At 39.8% G+C, this 24,499-nt stretch overlaps 1 protein-coding gene across 8 annotated transcripts in view; it reads left to right on the forward strand.

Annotated features, from left to right (window-relative positions):
- Nucleotides 1–24,499, forward strand: part of LOC126915400 (protein unc-13 homolog B-like) — a 376,274-nt gene that overhangs the window by 56,844 nt on the left and 294,931 nt on the right. For 4 of the 8 annotated variants that reach the window (XM_050720031.1, XM_050720032.1, XM_050720033.1 and 1 more), the window contains 3 exons: nucleotides 1,992–2,115; nucleotides 10,602–10,691; nucleotides 22,661–22,780. In XM_050720031.1, coding sequence (XP_050575988.1) covers nucleotides 1,992–2,115; nucleotides 10,602–10,691; nucleotides 22,661–22,780 — 334 coding nt within the window. The remainder of the gene's footprint in view (nucleotides 1–1,991; nucleotides 2,116–10,601; nucleotides 10,692–22,660; nucleotides 22,781–24,499) is intronic. The other 4 variants (XM_050720037.1, XM_050720039.1, XM_050720036.1 and 1 more) reach the window with 3 other exon arrangements.

Here is a 24,499-nt window from a genome sequence, read left to right on the forward strand (position 1 = left end):
TTGTAACTCGCAGGTAAATATATCAGGAAATTTATTATTGAAAGTAAAGTACAAATAGGATTGAGAAATGAAAGGCAGAGGTAGCAAGCTGCGAAGGATTCACTACACTTGTTGTATCTTTTCTATAATTAAACGTCATATTTTGCTCATGAATACAATGCAAAGCTCTTAACAGAAAGCCCATTGATGTAAAATCTTAATCCTTGCTAAATGAAAGCCATTTGTTCAGAACTTTAAATATTAACAAAGGCGAGTGTCAAATTATTGTTATTAATGTAATATCGTTGCCTGTTTTTGCTGAAAATTTCTTTGTATATACCAAAAAACGTCTTCTCTTTTTATTAAATTTTCAAAAATTAATAAGCAAGCTTGCGAGAATATCACGTGTACGCTTGTCGAAAATCAACGCCAGTAGTATGAAGTCTAACATTGATACAACAGGTGTAAACAGGTAAGTTGATTTGTAGTAAAGGCAGCCCGTTGAATGGAAAGCCGTATTATCATAACAAACCAATTGGCCTCGATTTACATTTCCCTCGCCGCCGTTACATTCCTACCAATATCACGATGTTAGAAGCGTAAATTTACGAAAGTGCCTTATCTTCTCTTGAATATCGTAACCTCCGTTTACATTGTGAATCATAAATGTATCAATATGCTGGCGATGTTGCGATTCAGCTCCTAAATGCGGACCTAAACGCGGAACTACGGAACCGTTCCATGCAAGTTTCATTCAAACTTACGCTTTATGCATCGGTGAAACTGATATTGGTGGAAACACGCAGATACGAATTAAACTCGTCTCAGCGGAATTGTTGCTGACGCTTTCCCTTCGCGCAGAAAATTTTTTTTGTCACCATCCGTATTAACGCGCTTCTCCGAATGAAATATTATCGACGCTGGAAAGTAGAGACGCAGAATATTCTCAATCCAAGATCTTTCTCACGAGGAAGTAGTGGTTTATCGACTTTTTCTTACTTTTACGCCCAATGTACACGTATAATTACACATTTTCCTACGAATAAATTTTTATTCAGACACACAGGCAGTTACAGTCAATTCACGCGATTAGGAGGATAAGGTAAAAAAGAATCTCGGTCGAGTCAATGCCTGGCCGAGTTCCGTGCCCATTTCGTAAACGGAACGCGTGTGCCGGTAAATTTGAAACAATAGCGAAACCTGCTGCGTATCGTTTCGATGAAATCGCTAGGGGCGGTTAATTGGTCAACGTGATTCCGTTACAAATAATTAAGAGGGAACGGCACGGTGGTAAGATCCACGTGGGCCGCGTAACTTGGAAAAATACGACTCAGCCATGGCAGTGTTCGTTTCGGCTGTAAGTCACAGCCGGCGGCAGCTGCGGATAAAAGAGAATTGCCTTAATTACGGCATGCCATTTGCAAACAGCCGCGCGTGCACTTTGATAGCCATGCTTCGCAGCTCGTTTCTGAGAGTACGAAACGGCGAAGCCACGGAAAGAGGCCCTTCTAGAATTTATGTACACGTGTTATATGCCTTTAGTCGCGGTACATGGCCATTACCAGTCTGCGCCGCTGTTTCTACCACCGACATTAAATCCTGTATGTACATTATGTATACATACAGCCATGTATACGTCACGCGTATAATATGGAGTATATGCAGAGTGTGATCATGAAGAATAAAATCCTCGCAATTCGATTTATCCGGAATTTTTCAATTAAAATCGATCGTGTCAAGAATAAGCAACCGCCCGCAGAATTTTGAACGCCGGTGGACATTGCGTAGCGAGTGCGTATGGCATTCCAGAAGAAAGCTGTATCGTATCGTCGCGTGACGTTTCTGTATTTTCCTTGGAATCCGACGGAACGCAATAAGTTAAAATTGAATTCTCTCGTAATGCTTGATTACTCGCATTTGCATCCCTTTGTGTTTGATCTTGTCAATTATTCCATAAATAGAAGAGCGTAGCGTTTCTATTCTTTGTTACTAATGTTTGATTTTCATTGTAGGAAGGTTCCGGACAATGGGTCAGTCTCGATTCGGAGCTCGAGATGAGAGGCGCCGAGATTATCGGCACGAAAAAGCCAACTGGCCACTCGCTTCTCATAGACTGCCGTTTGGAGCTTCCGTTCGGTAAGTTAGCAGAAAATTCCCTCTTATTCGGTGTAGAACAGTGATGGAAGCATGTCTGTCGAATGTAAGCGTACGTGTCCGCGAACGTATATATGTACCCCAGATTACAGATAAATGAATAGAAAATTGGAATATTAATATTGAAAATCTGGAGAAAAGTCACGTAGACCCTTGAAATAATTGGAGTAGAAAATAAGCGAATATGAAAATAAATACGTAATTCAATTATCGAGTCGGATTAAAAAAGGAGAAACAGCAGACACTTTGTATCTTTGAAATGGAAAATATTACCGTGGGCGAAGCTCTCTGATTTGCAAATACGCCGTAGTCTCGATCAATGTTTAATAGCCATTAAAGATGTGGCATTGGAAATCCTTAGCAGTTCATTCTGTTTCTTCGGTCGATCGATTCTGTGTGTTGTTTCAGTCTGTGTTATTCCGATATTTTCTATGGCTTCCATAGAGAGAAAGGGAGAACACAATTGATTTGAAATAATCAAATGCTGCTTGTGAATTTGAAGTGCCTGTCGAGGTATCGTTTTACAATTCAAAACAAACAGCAGAGAAAATACTTTCTCGTTAATGCGTTTTCGTTATCGATGTAGAGCGAATCGTTTGACCTTTTGCCGTGAAAATCCATTCACAATTTTCGTCATGGTTATTAGTTGTCATGTATGTAGATCAAAAACCAAAAGAAGATTTTGTTTTTTCAAATGCCTTTTACAATACGTTTATAACCGATCATCGAGATATTATATTGGATATCGCGTCAAATATATTTTAGCTTAAAACAAACGTCGACGGTTATCAACCACGTAATTTTCTACGTTGCGCAGATCCATAAATTCATTTTCTACTTAAACGCCGATTAGTACGTTTACCAAAAAAATATACGCTCGAATAAAACACAGGAGAAACAACGAATCGATGAATATCCTAATTAGTATTCCACGATTTTCATTCCAAACGATTGATAACACGATTCATTTTCTATTCATTTATCCACCTTGCCCACCCAACATGAAGACCTTACGAACCGTCATCATGGTGCACGCAATATGCGCCATACTTTTCACGCGTTAACCAAGTACGATCACGTGAATCAAGTAGATTGCTCTTTACTGTGCGAGATATCGTCGAGCCTACAGCGATTGCCAAAACTTACCTATATACCACAACCGTCTATTGCCACTCTCGTATCTGACAAACACGATTAACATGCAAAGTATCTTATCGAATCGTATTCCAATCCCACTGACTAGATCGTCAGTGTCAGACGATGTAATCGGTGGAAACAAACTGTAACGTTAAACCGGTGGAAGAAAGAGGTAGACAGAGGTTAAACGAAGGGAATAGGATGTAGTTGTACTAAAAGAAGGTGGCGACGGGTGGGGTGGGGTGGAGATGGGGTTGGGGAGCGAGAGGGTGGAAGCCTGTAGGGATGCATTGCAGCGGTGAATCTAAGGGGTCGAGTGAAATTGCCTGGCAGTAACCGGCAGCACTCGTGTAATCGAGGCGATAATGAAATGCCAGTGGATCGTGCCATTTCCTCGTGATCGACGTAGATCCACTTGAGAAAAAATGAAGACAGAATGGTTCTGCCCTGTGCACAGTGCAGCCGGTCCTCCGCGCCACTCCGTCCGAGTGGCTGGAACTTTTAATTGAGTACGTCTAGAAACTTGTCGAGGCGTTGGTTTGGCGCCTGTTCGCTTCCTGTCGTAGGTATATTGGCCGCTCGATGCATCGTTATGCCCGGCACAGACACGGCTGAATACTGTCAGCTTGTAGGATGTACGTATGTACTTACACACCGCGGTTTATGCGGGTTAGGGCGCTTACTGGCTTCCACGGAACGTAATAATTGATGGAAGAAAATGATTAGTCAAATAGAAGTATTTACGTATCTATAGTACGATGTAAATATGTAAAGTATAGGCGAAAAAGAATTTGTATACATGATTTACAATGGTTGAATGAAAATAATGAATTAGCGATTATGCGATGACAATCGCAATGTCGTAAATCAACAGTATACGGTTAAATAAAATATAGAATGTTTGATATAAATATAACGAAGAAGATAATAATATAAACGTGTAGATTGATATAGGCGATAAATACGAAGGGAAAGAAACTTATTTTGTTATGTGTACATACGTAATGGACAGGATTCTTGTATGGTGTCATATACAACATATACGAGTGTCACATAGTCCAAAGTTACAAACGAGACAGCAACTCCTGAGGTTCTAAGTTCCTAGCGATTCTTTAGATTCGTTTTATTTTCCTTTGTTTGTGCCCCGACACTTACGAAAATGCTTCTATGCACTTACGTGTTACCAAGGAAAGTATATCGAAAGGAAAACGCGTGGTTGTAATGCGCGTGGATGAAAATAGGAAAGATTCGCCAAGTTTCGTATCTTCCGCCGGAACTTTTGCCACTTTCTGCTGGCCTTTGTAACAATCGTTGTTCCGTTGTTCGCCCGCCTTTCTGAAAAATTAACGCGGACGTGAAACGATTCTCGCCGGCTTATTTTCTTGATTTCGCTCGCGATAAAACACGGCCGAAACACGCTACATAGGAAGTCGTGCACAAGGCACGAAACGAGGTCTCAACACGTCGGATCTAGCGTCGTTAAAAATTAATTGCTAAAAATGTATTACTAAATCTGGACGCGAACTAACACCGTTAATAAGCTCGATAAAAGGAAAGAATCGTAAGAAGTTTTGATGAGTTTAAAATGGTTTGTTTACGATCTTTCTTCGTTCCAGGCTTGTTAATCTCGAACGATCGATATTAAAGTGCAGGCCAGGAGGAATTCCGTGACAGAAAGAACGGTATTGCTGCCACAAATGATTGCATACACGCGTCGATCTGATCCGTATGTAACGCAATGCGAGAAACATGCATTATTTATAGCAAGGCGCAGAATAACTGCGAAAAAATGTAAATCCGACTTCCTATGGGCAACGAGCATAACTCCGACTGATTTAGAGCAACAGATAACTGGTATTTTTGGAAAAAACGGGCCCGTGTGTGGAAAACGTAAACAATTTTGAAGAAAGATAGAAGATAACGAATTTAGATAGCGATTTCACGACCGAAATTGACTTTCTCGTCGTTCTCCTGCGCTGTAGATGGAGTTTTTTTTTCTTTTTTTTTTTTTTTTGAAGCTCAATAATTTGCAAATTTTTCTAATTAGAAACAAAGAATGAATTTTGAAGGTAATTTTGCAAACGGAAGGTGTTCAAAGTTCGAGTGTTGAAAAGATAGGGGCACTTTTAGAATCTTTAAGACGGAATAACGGTGCTTCGAAGAATCTTATAAGTAAGGAGAAGACATTCTCTGCAAGAGTCGGCGGAAATTAATTCTTGCAATTGCCTAGGTAGTAGATAGCCTTCTGCAGCGGTATTCTTTCTTTTGTACCTCGCGTAGCCTATTTCTCGAACGTCGCTGCCTCGATCTAAGCAATCAAATCTCAGGGAATAATTGCCAAGAAGCAAATTCCACTCACGCGAATTCTCGTTAACAAACGCAAAGTCGAGCAAGATTAATCTTATCGGGTACGAGAAAGGAAAGAAGTAAGAAAAGTAAACATAAGTAAAACGAATATAAATAGCATTTCGTTATTCATATTTCTTCAATGATCATATTATTTCAGTACGTAGCGTAACGTAGCGTACAGAAGAAATAAGTGTACGTAGTACGATAGTGGATCGATACGCGTACTGTCAAAGAACAATCGAGGTATACAGTATCGGTAGCGGTACAATCGTAACTTTACGACGACGATCTTCGAGCTTTCCAATAGTACGTATGTTATTTGTTTTCGGCATTTTGACGCCATTCTCCTAGCAACAAGTCTACCGTTTTTACGACTTTTGCATAAGAATGTAGCAAGTGCGCGGGGGCTTTCATCGAACTTTTTATTCTCAGGGGATGGATAGAGGGCTCGTTCGGTTCTTCTCTTCTGAAAGTAGCATGCTTTCATACATTGCCCGGTCACCGACACATCAACGATCCATTACTATCGATCCTTGGTTCTCTCGAAACAGGGTTAACGACACGTTACGATTCAGTCGTGGTTCTTTCACCAGCTCCAATTTCTTAACTTTTATAAACGATCGAGGATAAGAAACCCCTATAGATCGTATAGAAATGTTTGCATTTGAAAGAAACATCACTTGATAAATGATATTTCTATTATTGTATTTTATTTTATATCATTTTTATACTAATCGATTTTATAACGATTATTAAAAAATGTTGGTTCCAAAAGATTGTTGAAGATACAGCGTAACGTTGTTTGTAGGTTTTTCCTAATGTCCAAAAGTATAACAAATTTAAACGACTCCTTTTTTTCTCTTTCAGTCGGAAGCACATACATAGGATTTTCTCTATCGCGATATTCATTTTCCACTTTTGCGCAACGTTGAATTTCAAGAACTATATTCATCGTTTTAAATTAGGCTCGACTCACGTCTTTATCCGCGATCGATCCTCCATCGAAATACGACGAAAAATTTTCAATTATTTTACATCGTTTACGGAAAGTTTTGAGCGCGCTCGAAACGCTATTATATTCATATTGGCGGTCGTGGGAGCGCGCGATACTTCGATGACTCGTTAAAAAAGTTGCGTCGCGGTTCGTTGATCGCCGAAACTTTTTTCATCAACGCGCCTTTTTAAATTTACACCGACAAACCGGACAACGGGGGATTGTCGACCGATTTCACGACCGATTCGCGAATAATTCGTGCCCGATCGTCGTTTCGCGATGACGAAATTTTCCTTCCGTTTCTCTTAGTTTGGAAAGAACCTCGGTTCAGTTGTGGCAGTAGCTTTCTCGACGCAGAGGCGCAAATTATTTTTCACCACGCGATGCTCCACTTGACCGTGTTGCGAAACGAAGAAAACGAGGCCGTTTATAATAAACCTACCGGCAACGAAAGCTGACGTTTCACCCAGCGCTCCTTTTCCCTTTTTTCCTCTCCCCGTTCTTTCCCGCTTTCTCTCTTGGTTCGTCTCTCCTTGTTTTTCTCCCTCCTTCTCGCGTTTTCCCTCTGCGTGTTCCTTCCGTTTCTCGATCCACGTCAACTAGTTTAATGGAATTCCGCCGAATGCTGCACGCTGTTCCATCGTTTCTTTCGCGTACTTTTTGTTGGCGCTTGCTCGTACGCTGAAAACGCTTGGCGCGGTGCGGGGCAACGCGGTGATCCTTCGTTTTGAATATTAAGCTCGTCGAGGAGAAGAATTTTAACGACCGAGAATACGTAATTTAATTACCATGGTGTTATGTTTTTCTCTATTTTCTTCTCTTTGTTGTCGAGAGAATGATTGATCGCCGATAAAATTACGGCGTAAAGATGGAAAATACAGTTGCTTTGTTACGATTACGATAGCATAGCAAATTTTCTGCCTACACGGAATTAATTATTTTTAGTAAAAAATTTACATTCATTGCGTGATTGCATGTGTTTATAAACTTGTATTATAGGTATATACGTATTTAACACCTTTTTTATATTTACATATCTTTTTACGCAAATGTTGATACGACAGGGTTGGTTAAAATCGCCAAGATAAAATGAGATAAAGGTGGAAGTTGCTTGGAAGGTGGAGTTTTCCTCTTGTCGTTCTGCGTAGAATGCTTTTCGTATCCACTTCATATTTCAACAGAGTTTTCAAATGTTTGTAGTGTCTAATTACGTGTACTTTAAAAGAATCCCCCGTCTGCTCCGAATTGCTCCATAGACAAGTTAGACGAAGTCGTAGTTTGTGCCTCTAATTAGCTTTCACAAATGAAGGAAATTTTCTCTATTCTCGGCGGGATTTGCAAATTTACGTTAATTAAGCGTTTGTTACGACCTAGATCGCAGTCTTTAATGTCAGATTTAGTATACTACAACGTCGTTCTATTGTAGCTGTACGCTGCAATGTATTGTAACGGAATTTTAGACCGAATTTATTGTCGAAAACGTGATAGAAATTTGTTACTGTCTAACTATATTTTTCTAAAACAACATCGAACAACGTATAAGAGCAACACGAAAGAATTATATTATTAATTGAATATCAGAGGATATCACTTAATTATTGACAAACTGATCAGAATCTCTATGAATTTCCAAACTCAAGTCAATTACTTTATACTTCCATATTATTTCAGCTCTTGAAAATCACGTAATGAATGATTGATTGCTCATTCTTTACATACAACCAACATCGATCAAAGACAGTTGATCGATACGAAAATGAAAGAACGAACGAAAATCGAATATGACTCGACAAAATAATATTTAACAGTGTTATTTGTTAGAGGAATCAAAGAAACGTCATAAACGATTAAAGTAATAATAATAGGAATTTTCCAAGTGAAACGAAATCTTTGAGGTCCTACTATTAAATCGAAAAATAAATTATACCGATTTAAAAGAAGAAAAACGACTACCTATGTGTATGTTCCTTTAAAGTCGTCCATGTGTCCTCTCTCGTATTTAAAAATATGCATATTTAAAATCGTTATATAAATAAATAAAATATAAATATTTAAAATTGTACATATTAAAAATTCTACCACACACAATCGACCGCATCCATGGGATTTAAACTCAAGCCGACGCTGCGCTGGCAATTATTTCGACTATTTGGCCACTCGGATTGTACTTTTGAAATTCACTTGCCGGATTCGCGCAAGTTCTGCTCGAATCTGGGCTGTTATTTCGGATTCCCAGGACGCAAGGCGAGGATAAGATCTTCTCTCGCGAAATAACCGAGCCGTTCCTCTTCCACCCTCTTTTCTCCCGTATCTTCCCGTTTGTTTGTCTCGCTCCTTGATCCCCCTGATGGTTCTTACTCGCTCGTGAACCTCCTGTCTACCGAGAGGAAGATCGACCCGATCACGTTTCGTTCGTTCTTCCTTGCTCCTCCGTATCGTTTTGTTGCACAAAGAGAAGGAGAATCAGTATCGGAGAACAGATAAAGGATAGCTGCGTGATACGATCAACGAAGTTGAAAGAGTCTGTTTATCGAGCAAAGTATCGATATGTTGGAGGGATACGCGCTCACGACGATGAAAAAGTAAGATGACTATCGGCCGCGATGTACCAGCTTCTCGCGATAAAGCGAATGTTCAATAGTATCGTTGGCACCGGGGCCAAGATACGTTACGAAGAGAAAAATTGCGCGATGGACGATAGAGGCAGGAAGTTTAATTACACACGAAGCGTGGATTAACACGTTCATTCGTTCTTATCGATACGTACGATGCGTTGTTTTAATTTCCGGATGGTATTAATCACGGCATAAATTATTTTTGACGAAAGTTTGAAATACACTGATTGTCCTTTGAGTTTTCCGTATGTTCGTGAGGGTGTCATACGATGTAATGGGATTTTTCTTGACTTCAGCGAGATGAGTACAGATGTTTGTTACTGTATCGTAAAATAATTATAAGTTCAAGATCTTTTTTAACTCTTTTTTCAACGTTTCCATTTTAGGGAATTTTCGTAAAATTGTTTACGTATTTTAACGTTGTATAAAGATCATGTTAAATCTGGGAGATCGGAGCGTGACGCGTGGTAGTCTAAGAGATCTCCGACTCTGAAGATAAAAGATTTCACTGTAATCGTACTAGCGAACATGGACACCAAATGTTAGTAACTAGTATCGTCAATACTGTCAGTTCTATAGTAATTATTTAAACTAATAACCTAATATAAAGAGCGTTAAGGAAAGTTGTTATAAATGCCATTTGTGACGTGCTCAATTAACTGTTCTAAGAGAGGTGGTAAAGACAGGTAAGTACAAAGATAGATATTGGGAAGTACGTCTTGTCGTATAGATTCTAGTGGTATAGATATGTAGATAGAAAATTTCTATACACGCTAACCTCTTTCTACCTTGTTCTTACTAAGAAATTGCCGTATACGATGCTGGAAGTTCGATCGAAATAACGCGGGGTGGAATATTGGCAACAAATTGAAAGTTTCATTGTTTCTCTTTATCCAGCTCGATTTATTATTGATTCTTTGGATTCTGACTTTGTGCCATAGTATATCATAAATCATGCAAATCGGTGCACTATAGCCATTTGCAAACAAAGGGATAATCGCTCAAAGCAACGATTATCAACATCTTAAATCAAAGAAACAAAGGAAGGATTGTTTTCCTTGAATTATTTTGTTTTCTTTCCAAAACAAATCGCTCGTCTAAGGTAGAACGATCTTGGAATAGAAACGAAAAATAATGAAACGGGATTTAAACCCTTTTCCATCGTGTAAGTATAATAAAATAACTGCATACGAATAGATTGAAATGAAAATTCATTCTAATCGAAGTATAATAGAAATCGTTAAAGATATCATCTTTGGTAATCGCTGGTAGGCGATGGATCTCAAACGTTGAAGGGCTGAAAAATTAGGACATGATCGCTAATCGGATCATGCACGGCCGATCTTCAGTCTGATCAGTCTCTGACCAATCAGGAAAATGCGAACAACGAACGAGATGGAAAGCCCTGCTAACGAGTGAAACGGCAATGCAGTTGCGAGCAGCCCGGCCCATGTGTGGCTCAGGTACCCTCGTCAAGATCCTTGGTCCTGATCGTAGGACCGTCCTGACTTCAGGATCGTCCTTGATCCCGAGATCTTCGTTTCGCTTTTAATATCCTGGTTTTTCTGACCAATGCATCTGACTTCCACACGATGTGGATTTCTCGTGGATCGTGCGTCGAACCACGGCACGAAACACACGGATTTTTGTTCGTCTTTCTCTCAAAACGTAGTAGACATACACGTAATCTTGGCGTGTTTGCATTCGCAAAGATCATTGCGTACATTTCGTTATTTTTATTATATAACGGGTCGCGATTTTACGTGATTTCGTTTATTACATTGTCGCCGACTTGCGTTTACATTTGTTAGCGCCGAGACGCTTACAGCGCAAGGTTTCGAAACTAATGAAACGCGCACACGATCCACGAGAAATAAGAATCCACGCTGTTTGTACGTAATTAGCGATACGTAACCCCCTTCTTGCTCGTCAGCCACTGCACCTGAGTTTTCTACTACGATTCTAATTTTACACCCACTCTTTCTTTTTCTCTATTCTTCTTCCCCTCGTATATTCCATTTCAGAGACGGAGCGCCGCTCGTCAAGCGCTCCGCGACGATTGATCGGTTCGCCGGATATCGAAAACCGCTTTAATATTGTCGAGCGACGAGCATGCTGAAGAAATCCATCGTCGATAATCAACCGCGTTACGCGTTCCCTCCCATCCAAGGGAGGAAGAAAATCGACCGAGACGTTTTAGCGTAAATCGAGACGCATTTTGGAAACTACGTTCAACTTTAACCGTAACGATTAAGAGGTAGCTGCGTTTGATTCAACTACAAGCACGAAGCCACGGTACTTCGGTCGTATACTTTTAGAGTAAACACTTGTAAAAGTCCGCAAGTTTGCGTCGAGTGGTAGCGAAAAGCATTCGGTTAGGAAATGTACGCGGATTAATTAGAGCCAAAGCTAATCTAACGAAGGACTCGACGAAAATCTAAGATCGCGATATACACTGGTTCGCGAAAATGTTTGAACCATCGGAAAGTTTATGTCCATATTGTATGCGTTTTATACAGAAACACGCTATATGCTAATTTTTTCATTACGTATATGTCTGTAATAGATATTGTGTAATTTCTACATACGTCTATGAACATGGTCAAACTGATGCTAACGCAATTTCAAACGGTTTCGTATAATATGTATACAGCAAGTTTCCATAAATGTGCAGACATTTTCGCCAACCGCTGTACGTAAATGAGATGTTTAGAAAAGAAGGAAATAAAGGTGGCGTGGAATGGAAGGCGGCGACTTTTCTAACGCGTCGGTGGAAGAAAATGGGAGGAAGCTTAACTCCAGGACGAGTCGATACCGAGAGTTGACTTATCGAAAAAGGAATTTCCGGCTTTAAATTATATTCGAGGGAGAAATCCCCGATTGAATTATGGAATTCCATTAAGCGTTCTCGATGCAACGTCTCCGTTTAATATTTTTACAAAATTATTAAACGTACTTTCAGATATTACATAAATACGGTTAACCCCTCCGCCCGTTGGCTCGATTGATCGACGAGAGAGTGAGAGAGAAAGAGAAAGAGAGAGCCGAGTTCTCATCAGTTGCGAGATTATTTTAAATGTCGAAATGACACACTTTCCCCGTTTCCCGTGACGTACATTTTTCCTTCCGTTCTCTTTTACTACCCTTTTTCGTTTCTTTCCTTTTTAGTATTCCCCTCCCCCCAATTCCGGCCTCAGGGGTGTTTCACGGTTTTGTATATTCGCCCACCCTTCGATCGTGTTTCATTAACTTAATTGTAGGGGGTAGACCTTTGAGTTATACCGCGTGTATACATGCTCGTTGGACAGGCTGGTTAGAATTCGGTGGATAAGTCACGCCATTGAAATTCGTTTCAGTCGTTACCGGTGTACTTTGTTGATTGATTAAACGATTTTAATTATTCTATCAACGGCATGGTCGCGTTACCTATAGGACCGGAGTGATAAGGCCGGGAGGAAGTTTTCAACCGCGAAAATCACCGGTGGCAAGATATCGACGAACCGATACTCCTTCCCATTATTTTCTATTATCCTTTATCGTTTATCGAGTCTGCGCACACACACACCTGTGATACGAACCGAGCAATCGTCGCAGCTTTCAGAAAAAAGGACTCATGTCGACGCACACCTACACACATACGTAAGCAGACATATAACACGTACCATGCACAGCATTCTTTCCAAAACAAGCTATGTTTTTCACGTGACACGTACGTGTCAGATTGGCGTATGCTTGTGCGAATTAAATCAAGGGAACCGTGGATTTGGAATTTTTCACGTTTCTGCTTTTGAGGTCCTTTTTTCTCTGTCTGTCTCTCTGTCTCTCTCTCTTCCCTTCTCTCTCTCTCTCTCTCTCTTTCTCTCTCATTTTCTTTCTTTTCCTCTATTTCTCTCTGTTTTTATTCTTACGTTTCTCTCTGCCTCACTGTTTTTCTCTTTGTCTGTCTGTCTGTCTGTCTGTCTGTCTTCTGTCTTTTCTGTCGAATGTCGTCGCGAGCGAGATCGCGACGACGCGACGACGTTTTCTCGTTGTCGCCACTTTCTCTGCTTCGCGAAGAGAACGGGAGGAACGGCCATCGTGACGAGTCGTCCACCGGCTGCCTCCCGGGCTATTTTGTTGCTTTTGATTCTACTTTATTCTCCATTCGTTCGGAAAGTTGATTTTTAGAGCACACACCGGTTCGACGTAGTAACCGAACGTTGCGTGCCTTTTAAGAGACAGCACCGTGTTGTTGAGTGAAGCACGTAGTGAAAGAGAACTTCGTTTGATAGCCTATAGGAAGTATTTTTATAGGTTAAATGTAGTAATAAGTTGCGATGAGAGATAAAAGAAAAGGAAATGACTTTTCCTTGGACACGTCGGCCGCGGAAATCGGTTCCTTAATTAGTAATTCCGTTATTTCGTATTCGTGATACGATGAATGATGAAGTAGAAAAGATGTCAGTTCCTATATATTTGTTCCATTTTTACGCATCCCTTAATTCACGATTGTTTAACGCGTAGGAGACGATATTTGATTATTTTAATTTTGGAGAATATGTTAATTAAATTAGTTTTGGTTTGTACACTCTCCCAAGTGTTCGTAGACCCACAATAGTTCGATCGGTTATGTCTATACAGAGTTAAAGAAACAAAAAATGATATTTCGATCGTTCTGTCCGAATTAGCTCCGCGGAGAGATATGAACGATGAATGAGCAACTTCTGTTCAATTGGTCGATATTAAGTTGAATCGACTGAGGACAAAACTCTCGAGAGTTTTTCCCCCTTTCGTGCATAACTTTCGTTTCAGCACAAATTCACTTTGGAAGCACCATAATCGCACGTGCACGCAGTGGCGCGGCGATAGCACAAGAGGGGGAGGGGGGTATGTGGATTATTAAAGCAAAAAAAAAAAAAAAAAAAAAAGGAAAAGATCAATGAAAATTAATTGAATCAAGTACGAAATTAAAGATAGATTTAAAGTGATACGCGAATAGATCGTAGAGAAATAGAAGGGATCTTTTCCGCTTCGAGAAGCTGTCATACTTACAGCGTTAGTAAAAACCGTCTATTTGATGCAAAACTTGTCTTCTTTTGAAATGTACAAATATGAAAGAGGGTACCTGCAGATACATCGAGCTATGGCTGCGACACTGTAATCAGTTACCAATTGCCCGTAGACGTTTTGTCTCCTTTACCTTCGATTCTTTTTCTTGCTCCTTTGTTTGCTACACGAACTATACATTGCGATTATTTTTATCGACATCACGACGTACGATTTTGTCAGACGGAAACGTCGAACACGCGTTTTTCGCCAACTGATCGATGACACGTTCTACTTTTATTCGATATATTATATACATATACATATATAATATAATGTAACTATATAATATATGTATATGATTCTAATGGATTCGACTAGAATGGCAAACCTTTTAGACTAGAATTTTTTATTCACGCATGAACCAGCATCGTGAACGTTGTATTTTGCTCGTCCGTTGGCGTCTTACGATAAGGAAGGGTATCTTGTAATAATTAAAGAGCAGAAATATCGGGGCAAACGGTTATTTTAGTCCGCCGTAAAATATGTCGTTATTGTTAGGTCCGCGTTATTCTTTCGAAAAGCAAGGCTATTTTTACGATCACGTATGAATCTTGATGTAGAAAATAATCCCGTCGAAGGAAAATATCGCTCGTTTCGTTTCAATCCTTGAGAAGCTCGAGAAATCGTACACGTTGCTTGAAAGAAAGACACAACAAAAACGAATATGATCGAGTGTTTTGTTAGTCTATCGGTTTAAATCCATGAATTAAATTATTATTTGAGATGACAGAAACGATATATTTCGAAAAGCTTTACAGTAAAAAATATTTTTATTGAAATTGTTTTATATTCATCAATTTCACCAGTTACATCCGTTTGAATGGCTCTCTTAATCAAATATGTGGAAATATTTTCAAAACAAGATTGTAATTTTAGGCTGGAAAAACTGTTCGTACCAAACTTGGTTAGCTTGTGCGTTCAGTTAATTTTTATTAAAAATGTAAGTCCTAGTTTTCCTAGTTTTAAAACGTCTCTTGAGAGTCATAATTAGAAAAAAAGCAGAAGGAATAATTAAATGGGCAGAGCAGATAGGAGGAGAAAGAGTAATCAAATGCCAAACAGGGAAAATGGAAGTAGCAAGTGTTAGAAGAATAGAGGATGCGGAAGATCTTTACTTTGCGGAACCTCAAGAGGCCATGACGGTTTAAAACTATCTAATAGCACCCTAAAGATTCTAATTTCTCTCCCTCTAGCGTGACTTTAGAGTTTTAAGTGGCAGATGGGTGGAAGGCCAACGAGGAAGTTCTGGGCGGGTTTTTTAAATTCATGCAGTTTGCATAAAGTGGGCCATGCAGGTATACGACGCAGAAACCTTACACACCTCCGTAATTTTAGTGTTCTACAGGTTCTATCGTTGGTTAATCGTTACTTAAAAACTGTAAGATACTTCGACTTGTGCGACATTTGATCATCGGGTTTTACAAGTTTTCTAAGGCACGAATATGTTCCTTGAGAACGCATACTCTTTCAAAATGATACAAAATTGCATCTATGTTCGATAGTAGTAGGGCTCGATTCAAAATGTCAAGTCGATTCAAAATCGGAGCTCGATTATCGAGATGTTTCGATGTAGTTGCAGAAACTTACCTGACAGAGTGTCGTATAGTCCAATAAATAATAAATAAAATAAAATTAAATTCAAGGGGATATGGAAGAATTCCTAAGGATTTATGATAAATTAATTACGGGCAATTTTGCCCTTTTTTTTATCAAAAATATCAAGAAAACAGCTTCCAAGGTTGTCGATGCGTTTAATCCCCGTTACGAGTTTCGAAGCGAGCCTAAACCGTTTTAGTTAGTTCAAAAAGTAGGTAAAAGCGTATAATGAAATCTCGCTGGTGGCGTCAACCGTCATTATAATCTTCGCCACTTTTCCGGCGAATCGCGCAGACGATTGTTACGCCAGAAAAACAGTTGTAACTCGAAAACCAGATAGAACAGGGACCTGGCGCAAACTTTGTCGATTGTTCGTGCGCGGTGAATTCTCAGCTGCACCGAAATTAGCTCCACGCGCTATGCTGCACTCTTTTCCAACCATTCGAAAGGCTGTCTCATGCTCGTCGGAGCTATCTCCATGACCGTTCGAGCAATCTCGTACGCGTGACCTGGGTTCCTCCTTTTTCGGTCTGTTCTAATTTTCCTTGTCGTGTGGAAAATCGCTGGCAAAACTGGCCAAGCGAAAATAGACTAATCACACGGTTTTTAGCTGGCTCGTGCAGACAACCGAACGAGTAAACCAGACAGTATGAGATAAGAGGAGGTAAAGGTGGCGGCTGGCGATTAGCAGAACGAAAACGACTTTTCAGGGATTTAAAGTTTCCTCTGTCTGGTATATCTGCTCGGCTGACTCGTGAACTTGCGGTGTATGCGGGTCGCCTTTTCTCTTCTGGGCTCGAAACACATTAATCCATCGTTGGAACCCGGAGAATGAAACATTGTACATTATATCGTATACCGCAGCCGAAGGATCCAATGGTAACAGTTCTGCTTTAAAAGTCAAATAGACGTTTCACCACCGGAGAGCTCAATTAACTCGATTAACTTACGCCGTGGCTTCTTGGTAGGCAATTCTCGCGTGGTAAAAGCAGTATTCATCGAGTTCGACTCGCTGGTCAAGCTCGTTTTCCGACGTTGCGTCTTTTGTACCGTTCTTAGGTATTGAAAGCTCGATATCGTGAACCAGAAACGGTTCGACTCGAGCCAGTTTCGGTTTAACTAGAGTGGCTTTCCATTGAAAATCGAAAGTCAAGTATGGTTTGGAATTGGGGGGTGGTGGGTGGTACGTTTGTGCGAAGGTTAGATGAAAAGTAGCTGGGATAATGGTTGAATGTGCTGGCTGGATACGAGGCTGTTTGCACGTACAAGCGAAAGTGTTGTTTGCGTAACAAGTTTCTGCGACTGCAGTTCAGACCTGTTCTGGTGTTAACATAGTCGCTTACAGTTAGTTGCTCACGTATTTTGTCTTACGCTGAATTTTATTAAAATGGATCGCTTAATACTCGAGATTGAAAATAGCGTTTACGTGTAGCGACGAGAGTTTAAGTCTTGCGTTCATTCTCGCGGATCGTATTATTCTGCTTTTTTAACCGTTTGCGATAAAATACTGTAGCTTGACCGAGATCCGCTATCTCTGTTTTTTATTCTTAAGTTAAGAATCACGATTAAATGTAAACGTAGGTGAGATACAAAAATGTTTATCCTAAGGTTTTCTAAATAACGTTCAGCTCGTATGATACGATCTATCATAGACGATCTCGCAATGGATGACCCTTTCGTGACCATAAAAGATCTCTTTGAGTCACAGTAACAAAACATCAGTGACCCTATTTAACGATTTGCAAATGATACTCAGTGTTTATGAGAATGGTCTTCCTCTTGTCTTTCGTTGTAGGTAATTTCTTTAAACAGAATGAAACAGAAACTTCGGAATTCTTCATCACGACCGCACGACAGTTTCTGTTTTCTGATTAGATACTTCATCGTTGAAATAATTCTTAAACAGTATTAACGACCATGGTATTTTTTAAAATAATAGTATCGGTTTTTTAATGAGGATAGACTTTTTCAAAATAAACGATCCGCAAACATATTAGCTCTTAGATTAACGTAATTAGGTATTTGAATCGTACTTATTAGTGCTACGTACTATACTTTATTGATACTTAGCTTGTATCAACGTTCTTGAAATATGATACGATCGTTTAAATTTACTCCATGTCTGTGACAATGAATAATCTCATGTAAATTTCGCTCTACCTCTAATTTCCAAAATTGATTTTGCTTTTAATAAAACGAGTCTGCAGTTCAATATCCATTGTAAATTTGGAAAAAACAAACACCAGAAGTGTTTGCTATATTTACTAGCCTCTAACCTCAGTTTAGCGTCAGAAGATAATAATTTCATCTAAGAATATTTCATTTCAGAATTATCCAAAAAACATGCGTAAACCCTACGCATCACCTTCAGTTTGCCTTTGTACTTTGTAATTTATGATTCGTTTCACGTTCAGATTCACGCCGCCAATGACAAGTAGAGCCGACGAGACTCGATCTGAAGAAAGGCATAAAGAGAAACTCGAGGTTCTGTGAGTCAGTCAGTTTCGGCTGACAAAGACGGTCTGTGGTAAGACGCTTCCTGTTTCCATTGTTTTCTTCTTACGAAGTTTGTCAATATATCGTCGACTAGCTGTTATCGTTCGTCCGATTATTACCACCAGTGCGTGGCATTCTTCCATTGCATTTATTTCGAACGATCGATCGCGACAGCGACACGACACGCCGCGCCGCGTCGAGCCTCGAAACTGTGCTCGCGGGAGCATGACCACGGCGGACAGGAAAGTGCAAAATACTTTGATCCCCGGCTCGAGCACCGGAATGGCTGAAGTGCAGCCAGTAGAGTTTTCTTTCTTTCCTTTTTTTCTTTTCTTTACTTTAAAGAGACGTCCCAGTGCCAGGGTGGAGGACCTCGATGCACTTGGGGTGATGAGGTGGTGGGACGCGAAGCGGCATCGTGGTGGGATAAGAAAAGGGGTGGCTGACAGAACAGTGGGAAGAGGTTGGAAGGGGTTGGAGGCGGCGAAAGCCTCGCCAACAGGGACCGGGAGGTCTTAAAGAAAAGAACTACTCGCGCTGCCGAGACGCTCTCCTGTCAGGGCTTGACCTTTTTTTTAATTGCATCCAGACCAAAGTTAGAAACAACGAACGGTGCCTTCCTCGCTGATATGACAGAGGAACAGCTGCACGAGAGAAAGGGACGAAAGGAAAGAGAAGAAATAAACGAAAGACGAGCGGGAGAGTGGTGGTCCGCCACCGGAAGAGACGATATACGTTGGAGAAGACAAACCGCGAATTCGTACGTGTCTGCTTGATGTTTGAGCGTCGGAAGGAAACGATGGAATGCAAAATATGTAGGTCAGGGTTATGCTCGAGAGCATCGAGTTCGTTTCCTTTTTCTCTTTCTCTCTCTCTCTCTCTCTTCCCCTCTCCTTCTCTTTCTCTCGTCTGCTTTTCCACTTCAACTCCTCTTCTCTTCATCCTTTTTAGTGCCAGCAGCCTCGTCTTTTCCTTTTTTTCACCTTAGTCTGTGCTTGCTTCAAATCCGACTTTAATGGGCTCGTGCGGCCGTATTACATTTCTGATATTATTACGAGAGATTTTTGCGGAGAACCGAGGGATTAGGATTCCTTAGACGGTCTCTTCGGTTTGCGAAGGGCTTCCGCAGTTTTCGTCCTTAACGTTCATTAACAGTTCGTTTGCTTAATCGTGTTTAAGGATAAGCCGACGCGATTATTTTCCTGGATAATTGGAACGTATTAACATTGAACGTAATCTCGGTGCTGGTGTCTTAGGCTTGACATTGTTTCAGACCTTTGTTCAGCATTGTATTCTTCGGTTTGTACAGGATTTTTATCTCTTCATCATCCGGCTAATAAAGGGATAGAACGTTAAGAAGGAGCATTGTTAAGGAGGTAAAATATTGAGAAGAAAAGACAAAGATCAGATGTTGTTTATCTTCTGATGATTTTGTGCCACTGCTCTTCAATTTCGTTCTTCCATTCCTACAGGATTTTTATCTCTTTGTTGTCTATCTTAAACCGGTTGAAAAGTAAAGAGAGACACTGTTAATCGTAGAATTGTCAAATTAGTGAAAATGGCCAATATCGAATTTTTTGTTTTGTTAGTTACTAAAAACGTGCAATTTCTGGTAATTTGTCGTTGAAACAGAAACAAGATTACGCATATATTATATATTTTTGTCACGTTGCTTTATATTTAATCAACTACGTGCAACGTATCAAAGATCGGCAATTTTATTATTAAACGAGTAGAACGTAAAAGAGAAAAGAGAAAGTTCAAGCATTATTCATCTGATGACTTTATATATTTTTTATTAAGCGTACAGTCACGTATGCGATCTACAAAGAGATTAAAAAAAGATGTCCTATTTTACTCGATAGAGTGAGTTTAGGATGAATCAGTGTAATCAGGATGTTCGATCTTTTTGAAATTTTATGCTTACACACAGAAAGTACGATTTTCACGATTTCGTCATTATCTCGCATCTAGGTTTACGGAACGCTAAGTTCCTTCAATGAGTGTTTTATCGATTTTGTCTGATGAGATACGACCCCGAATGCCAACAATAAAAGTAATATTCGCGTGACTGGGACACATTTCATCATACAACATACGCATACCGTGTATTTCTAGGAAACAAGTTAAATTCACTAAACTGATTATTGCTAAATGTATGGTAATCCATTAACACGCCCATAAACATAACATTCAACGCATTAACATACATATATCGCGATTTAAATCTCGTTTTTAAATTTTTATACAAAATTATGTATACTTCCTTATTACCGACTATACAACGTACGTATATAAGTTGGCGGAGTGTAAAAATCTGCTCAGATAGAAATTTCTTTGTTTTTCGATTCTTTCCTACTTTTGTTATATATTTTCTAGTAGGTACGTTGTAACTTATTCGCTACTTTGTTCCTATTTTTCTCGTAAGTTACATTCTCTGTAGTCGATAGAAATAGTACGTAATCGATAAGTTGCTGCCAAATCATCAAAGTAAAACTAGGTAGACTAAATATATCTTGCACATGTTACTTTCTTGTTACATCGAGTCTAACTATCGACGATAAGGAAATAAATTGAGTCGGCTAGAAAGGTAATCGAAATCGAAATTCTTAATTCTCCTTGTATCGTCATGTTGGAACTTTCACGATATGGAAACCAGGGGTCATACTATTTCATAATTCAACAAGAACACGAAAAGAATAAGGTAAAATATTTGTTTGTCATTCATATTTAACCAGACAGCTAGCAGTTACGTTATTGAACATTTAGAATATTATCGTATGTTCCATGATCGAACAACAACTACGTCTAAATTATTTCTATCGATAGCTCGGTAAACCAACGAATGCGTGTCTGATTGTTGGGTTATGTATTTTGCTGTTACGTTTTACAGTATAGTAAATGAATATCCGTAGTAAACGTATAATGTTGATTCCACCATCGATTCGTATGTTAATTTATGCAGATGTGTGTGTTAGTAAAATTAAACTGCAATGCAAACAATTTGAGGTAGAAACATTCAAACGAAAATAAGTACGCGCAGAAAGTCAGAATTTAAATAGAAGCACAAAATAAGAGGAGTTCCAATTAAACTGTTTCATAAAACGAGAGAGTAATTTCTGAGGTTAATTCAGTAATTTCAGTAAGTTTCATTTCAGTCCAATCGATTTTCAATCTTGTATTTATACAAATACGATATAATAGATTTTTAACGAAAATAAAATGTCGCGCGAACGAATCGCTAAATAAAAATATTATACTTAGGGGATGAACAATTCGAGTGACGAGTTTACTCGTCCTCTCCAGTTAACAGGTTAAATTCACCCCCTGAGATCGCGTCCACGATCGTGAAATAGTTCGAACTTCCACGTAGCAATTCATTTCCAGTTCACCGAAGAAGAGGGAAGCAGGGGATGGTCTGAAACTTCTGATCTCTAGCGTACGCTCGCGTAGTTTTCATTTAGGGTTTAAGTTGGTAATTTTGCTTTCTCAAGCACGCTAGTCAGCCAAAGGGTTTCGACGCGAGTCACTCAACTGGTTGCGTAATAAAACGTTCTTAAGCTGTGGAATTAGCGCTGGTTACGTAGATCCAGCCGATGTGCACGCGTTTATGATGGAATCTCTAAAGGACGATGCCAGCCATACTTCGTTCAAATGCGATATTAATAAACCGCTGAAGCGAGCAAGACCGCAGGTCAATTTACACGGCTTCGAATGCCTGTGTAGCATATAATTATGGTTCAAGATAAATTAGGCTACAATGGCAACAACGACATGGTACGGTAATTACGGACGTGACTACTTTTCGTGTTGCGTTTACGACTTATTAATCGAGAACATTAGACGACGATCGATTCGAGTGTAATTCAGAGGATCTTCTTAGGTCATGGTTATCTTTCAAGCAACGTGTAGATACTCAGTCGGATAGGAACATGTAATGCGCAAAGTAAGCGCGTAATACGAGTTTCCTTTCAAAGACGACGGCATATTAGCGCCCGGTTCGGTATTATCGAAGAAACGAGTAGAGCCGATTTTTCATGCCTTTTGTAAAGCTCGTTAGAGAACATAACATATCACACCCTGAGAATAGTAAGATAATAACGGGATGACGATACGAGGAGGCAGCCTCTCCTCGTCTTTCCTCAGATTGTCGAGTACCTATAAAACGTAATCGATGCAGATTAGAGACAGTAGAGACAGTCGAGACAGCCGCGATTAACCATTTCCCCACCGATGTCTATCTTTTCGAAAGACCCCGAGAACACGGAGGCGGCCGATCTGCAGAGGAAGCTGGAAATGCTGAACAACATGATGGACCAGGAAGCACGAGCCGAACAGGCACGACGACAGATATTGTACAATATAGGCCACTGTAAGTACTTGCCAAGTCACTGTTTAAGTGGCTGCTGTTTTATTCGAATATTCTCTCTAACACGAGAGGAACGTCCCCGATCAATTGCTACACTCGACGCGATTCACCCGTGCGCCATCACTTGCGCTAATTTCATTTTCCTTTTTAATGCGCTAAATATCACGAACATCGATTATAATTATAGAATGTTTCCCCTATCGATGCGTTTTGCGTTGGCCGCGATCAAATCATCGTTATCATTCCGTTTGGATGAATTACGGATCGCAGGCGAACGGACGATGGAATATTTACGTATATGATTTCGCATTTATCGATCGTACGATTTCGTTCGATTCTTTATTTCTCTGTATATCTGACACCGTGCCGTGGATGTAGGGCTATTCGAGTTGTAGGATATAGTTAATTGATAAATTTGTTTAGTGAATGTACAGAGAACGTTAAAGATCTGTGAAATTGCACTTAAACTCGGATAAACTGTGTAATTATCGTTATCTTCTTATTCGTGTACATGTCCAACGTATGGTACAGATTTCCGTTTAAATCGACAGTGGAAAAAGTAGTCGTTTTTTCGGGTTTGTTAAATCGTTGTTAAGACGTCGGTATATAGTCGATTCACGATGAAATTCGTACAGATAAAACGCGTATGTTAACTCGATTGAAATAAAATTGTATTATAATTTCACACATTTACAAATACGTTTTACGTTGATTTTAGTTGTAAATATAATCGCAGCTTTGAGCGAATATAGTCGTATCGTCGTGTTGATTTTTATCTTTTACAGTTCTTTCGCAGAAGCTTTTTTTTGTTTATGGCTTCCGGAGAAAATTCGCTCGAACGCTACTTCCGATTAGCGTAGCAACGGCTTTGTACGCTGCCAGCTTTTCGCATAAAAATCGATTCCAGCGTGATGTTCGTTTCTTTCTTGTTTTATTTGCGACCACCGACCATAAGAGTACTTTATGCAATTGCAATTGCATTATCCACGGAGTATGCACGTGGATATTTTCAATCAGCAAGTACGCTACGAAATGCCACTCCCATTGTTGGTTATCGACCATCGAGAATCGTCGGTAACTTATCCCTAAAAATTCAGCCCCTGTTCAAAAATCATTTGTCGCTATATCAATGATCGCTACACCCTTGGCATGGTAAACTTTGTTTAACGATGAATTCTTTCTTTTTCTGTTCCATGCAAGTAGTGGAATCTCCGTCGATCCGCCTGTTTCATTCCTTTTTCTTCATTTTCAATTGTTTCGTCCTCTTCGTTTGTGGACCTCCTTTTCCCCCTGAACGAGAATTCCGATGATTCTCCTGACACGTCAAATACCTCGATAACAACGATCAAATCGCATGGACATTAACCGTTTCTGTTTCCCGCTGTTGCACCGTTTCAATTTTCGGATTCGTCCAATATCGACCAATTTCGTTCCCGGTGAAGCACATTTAAAATTAACGCGATCGAAACGACGGATTATACGCTTTACGAGGCAGAAGACAAACGAATATCGTTCGCGATTATCTTTTTCTTTCTCCAGTGCAATATTCCGGTAATCGTCGTTTAATATCTTCTCTGCCCTGGGGACAGCAAACAGAAGGAAAACTCATCGTGGTTCGTTCCCGATATTTTCTTCCTCGGAAGAATTCACGATTAGAAGGATCTTAGGATATTTTTCAGCAACTTTATCTATGCATTGTTACACACATTTACACGCAATTTG

This window comes from Bombus affinis, chromosome 4 (assembly GCF_024516045.1).
Source record: "Bombus affinis isolate iyBomAffi1 chromosome 4, iyBomAffi1.2, whole genome shotgun sequence".
Lineage (NCBI taxonomy): Eukaryota > Metazoa > Arthropoda > Insecta > Hymenoptera > Apidae > Bombus > Bombus affinis.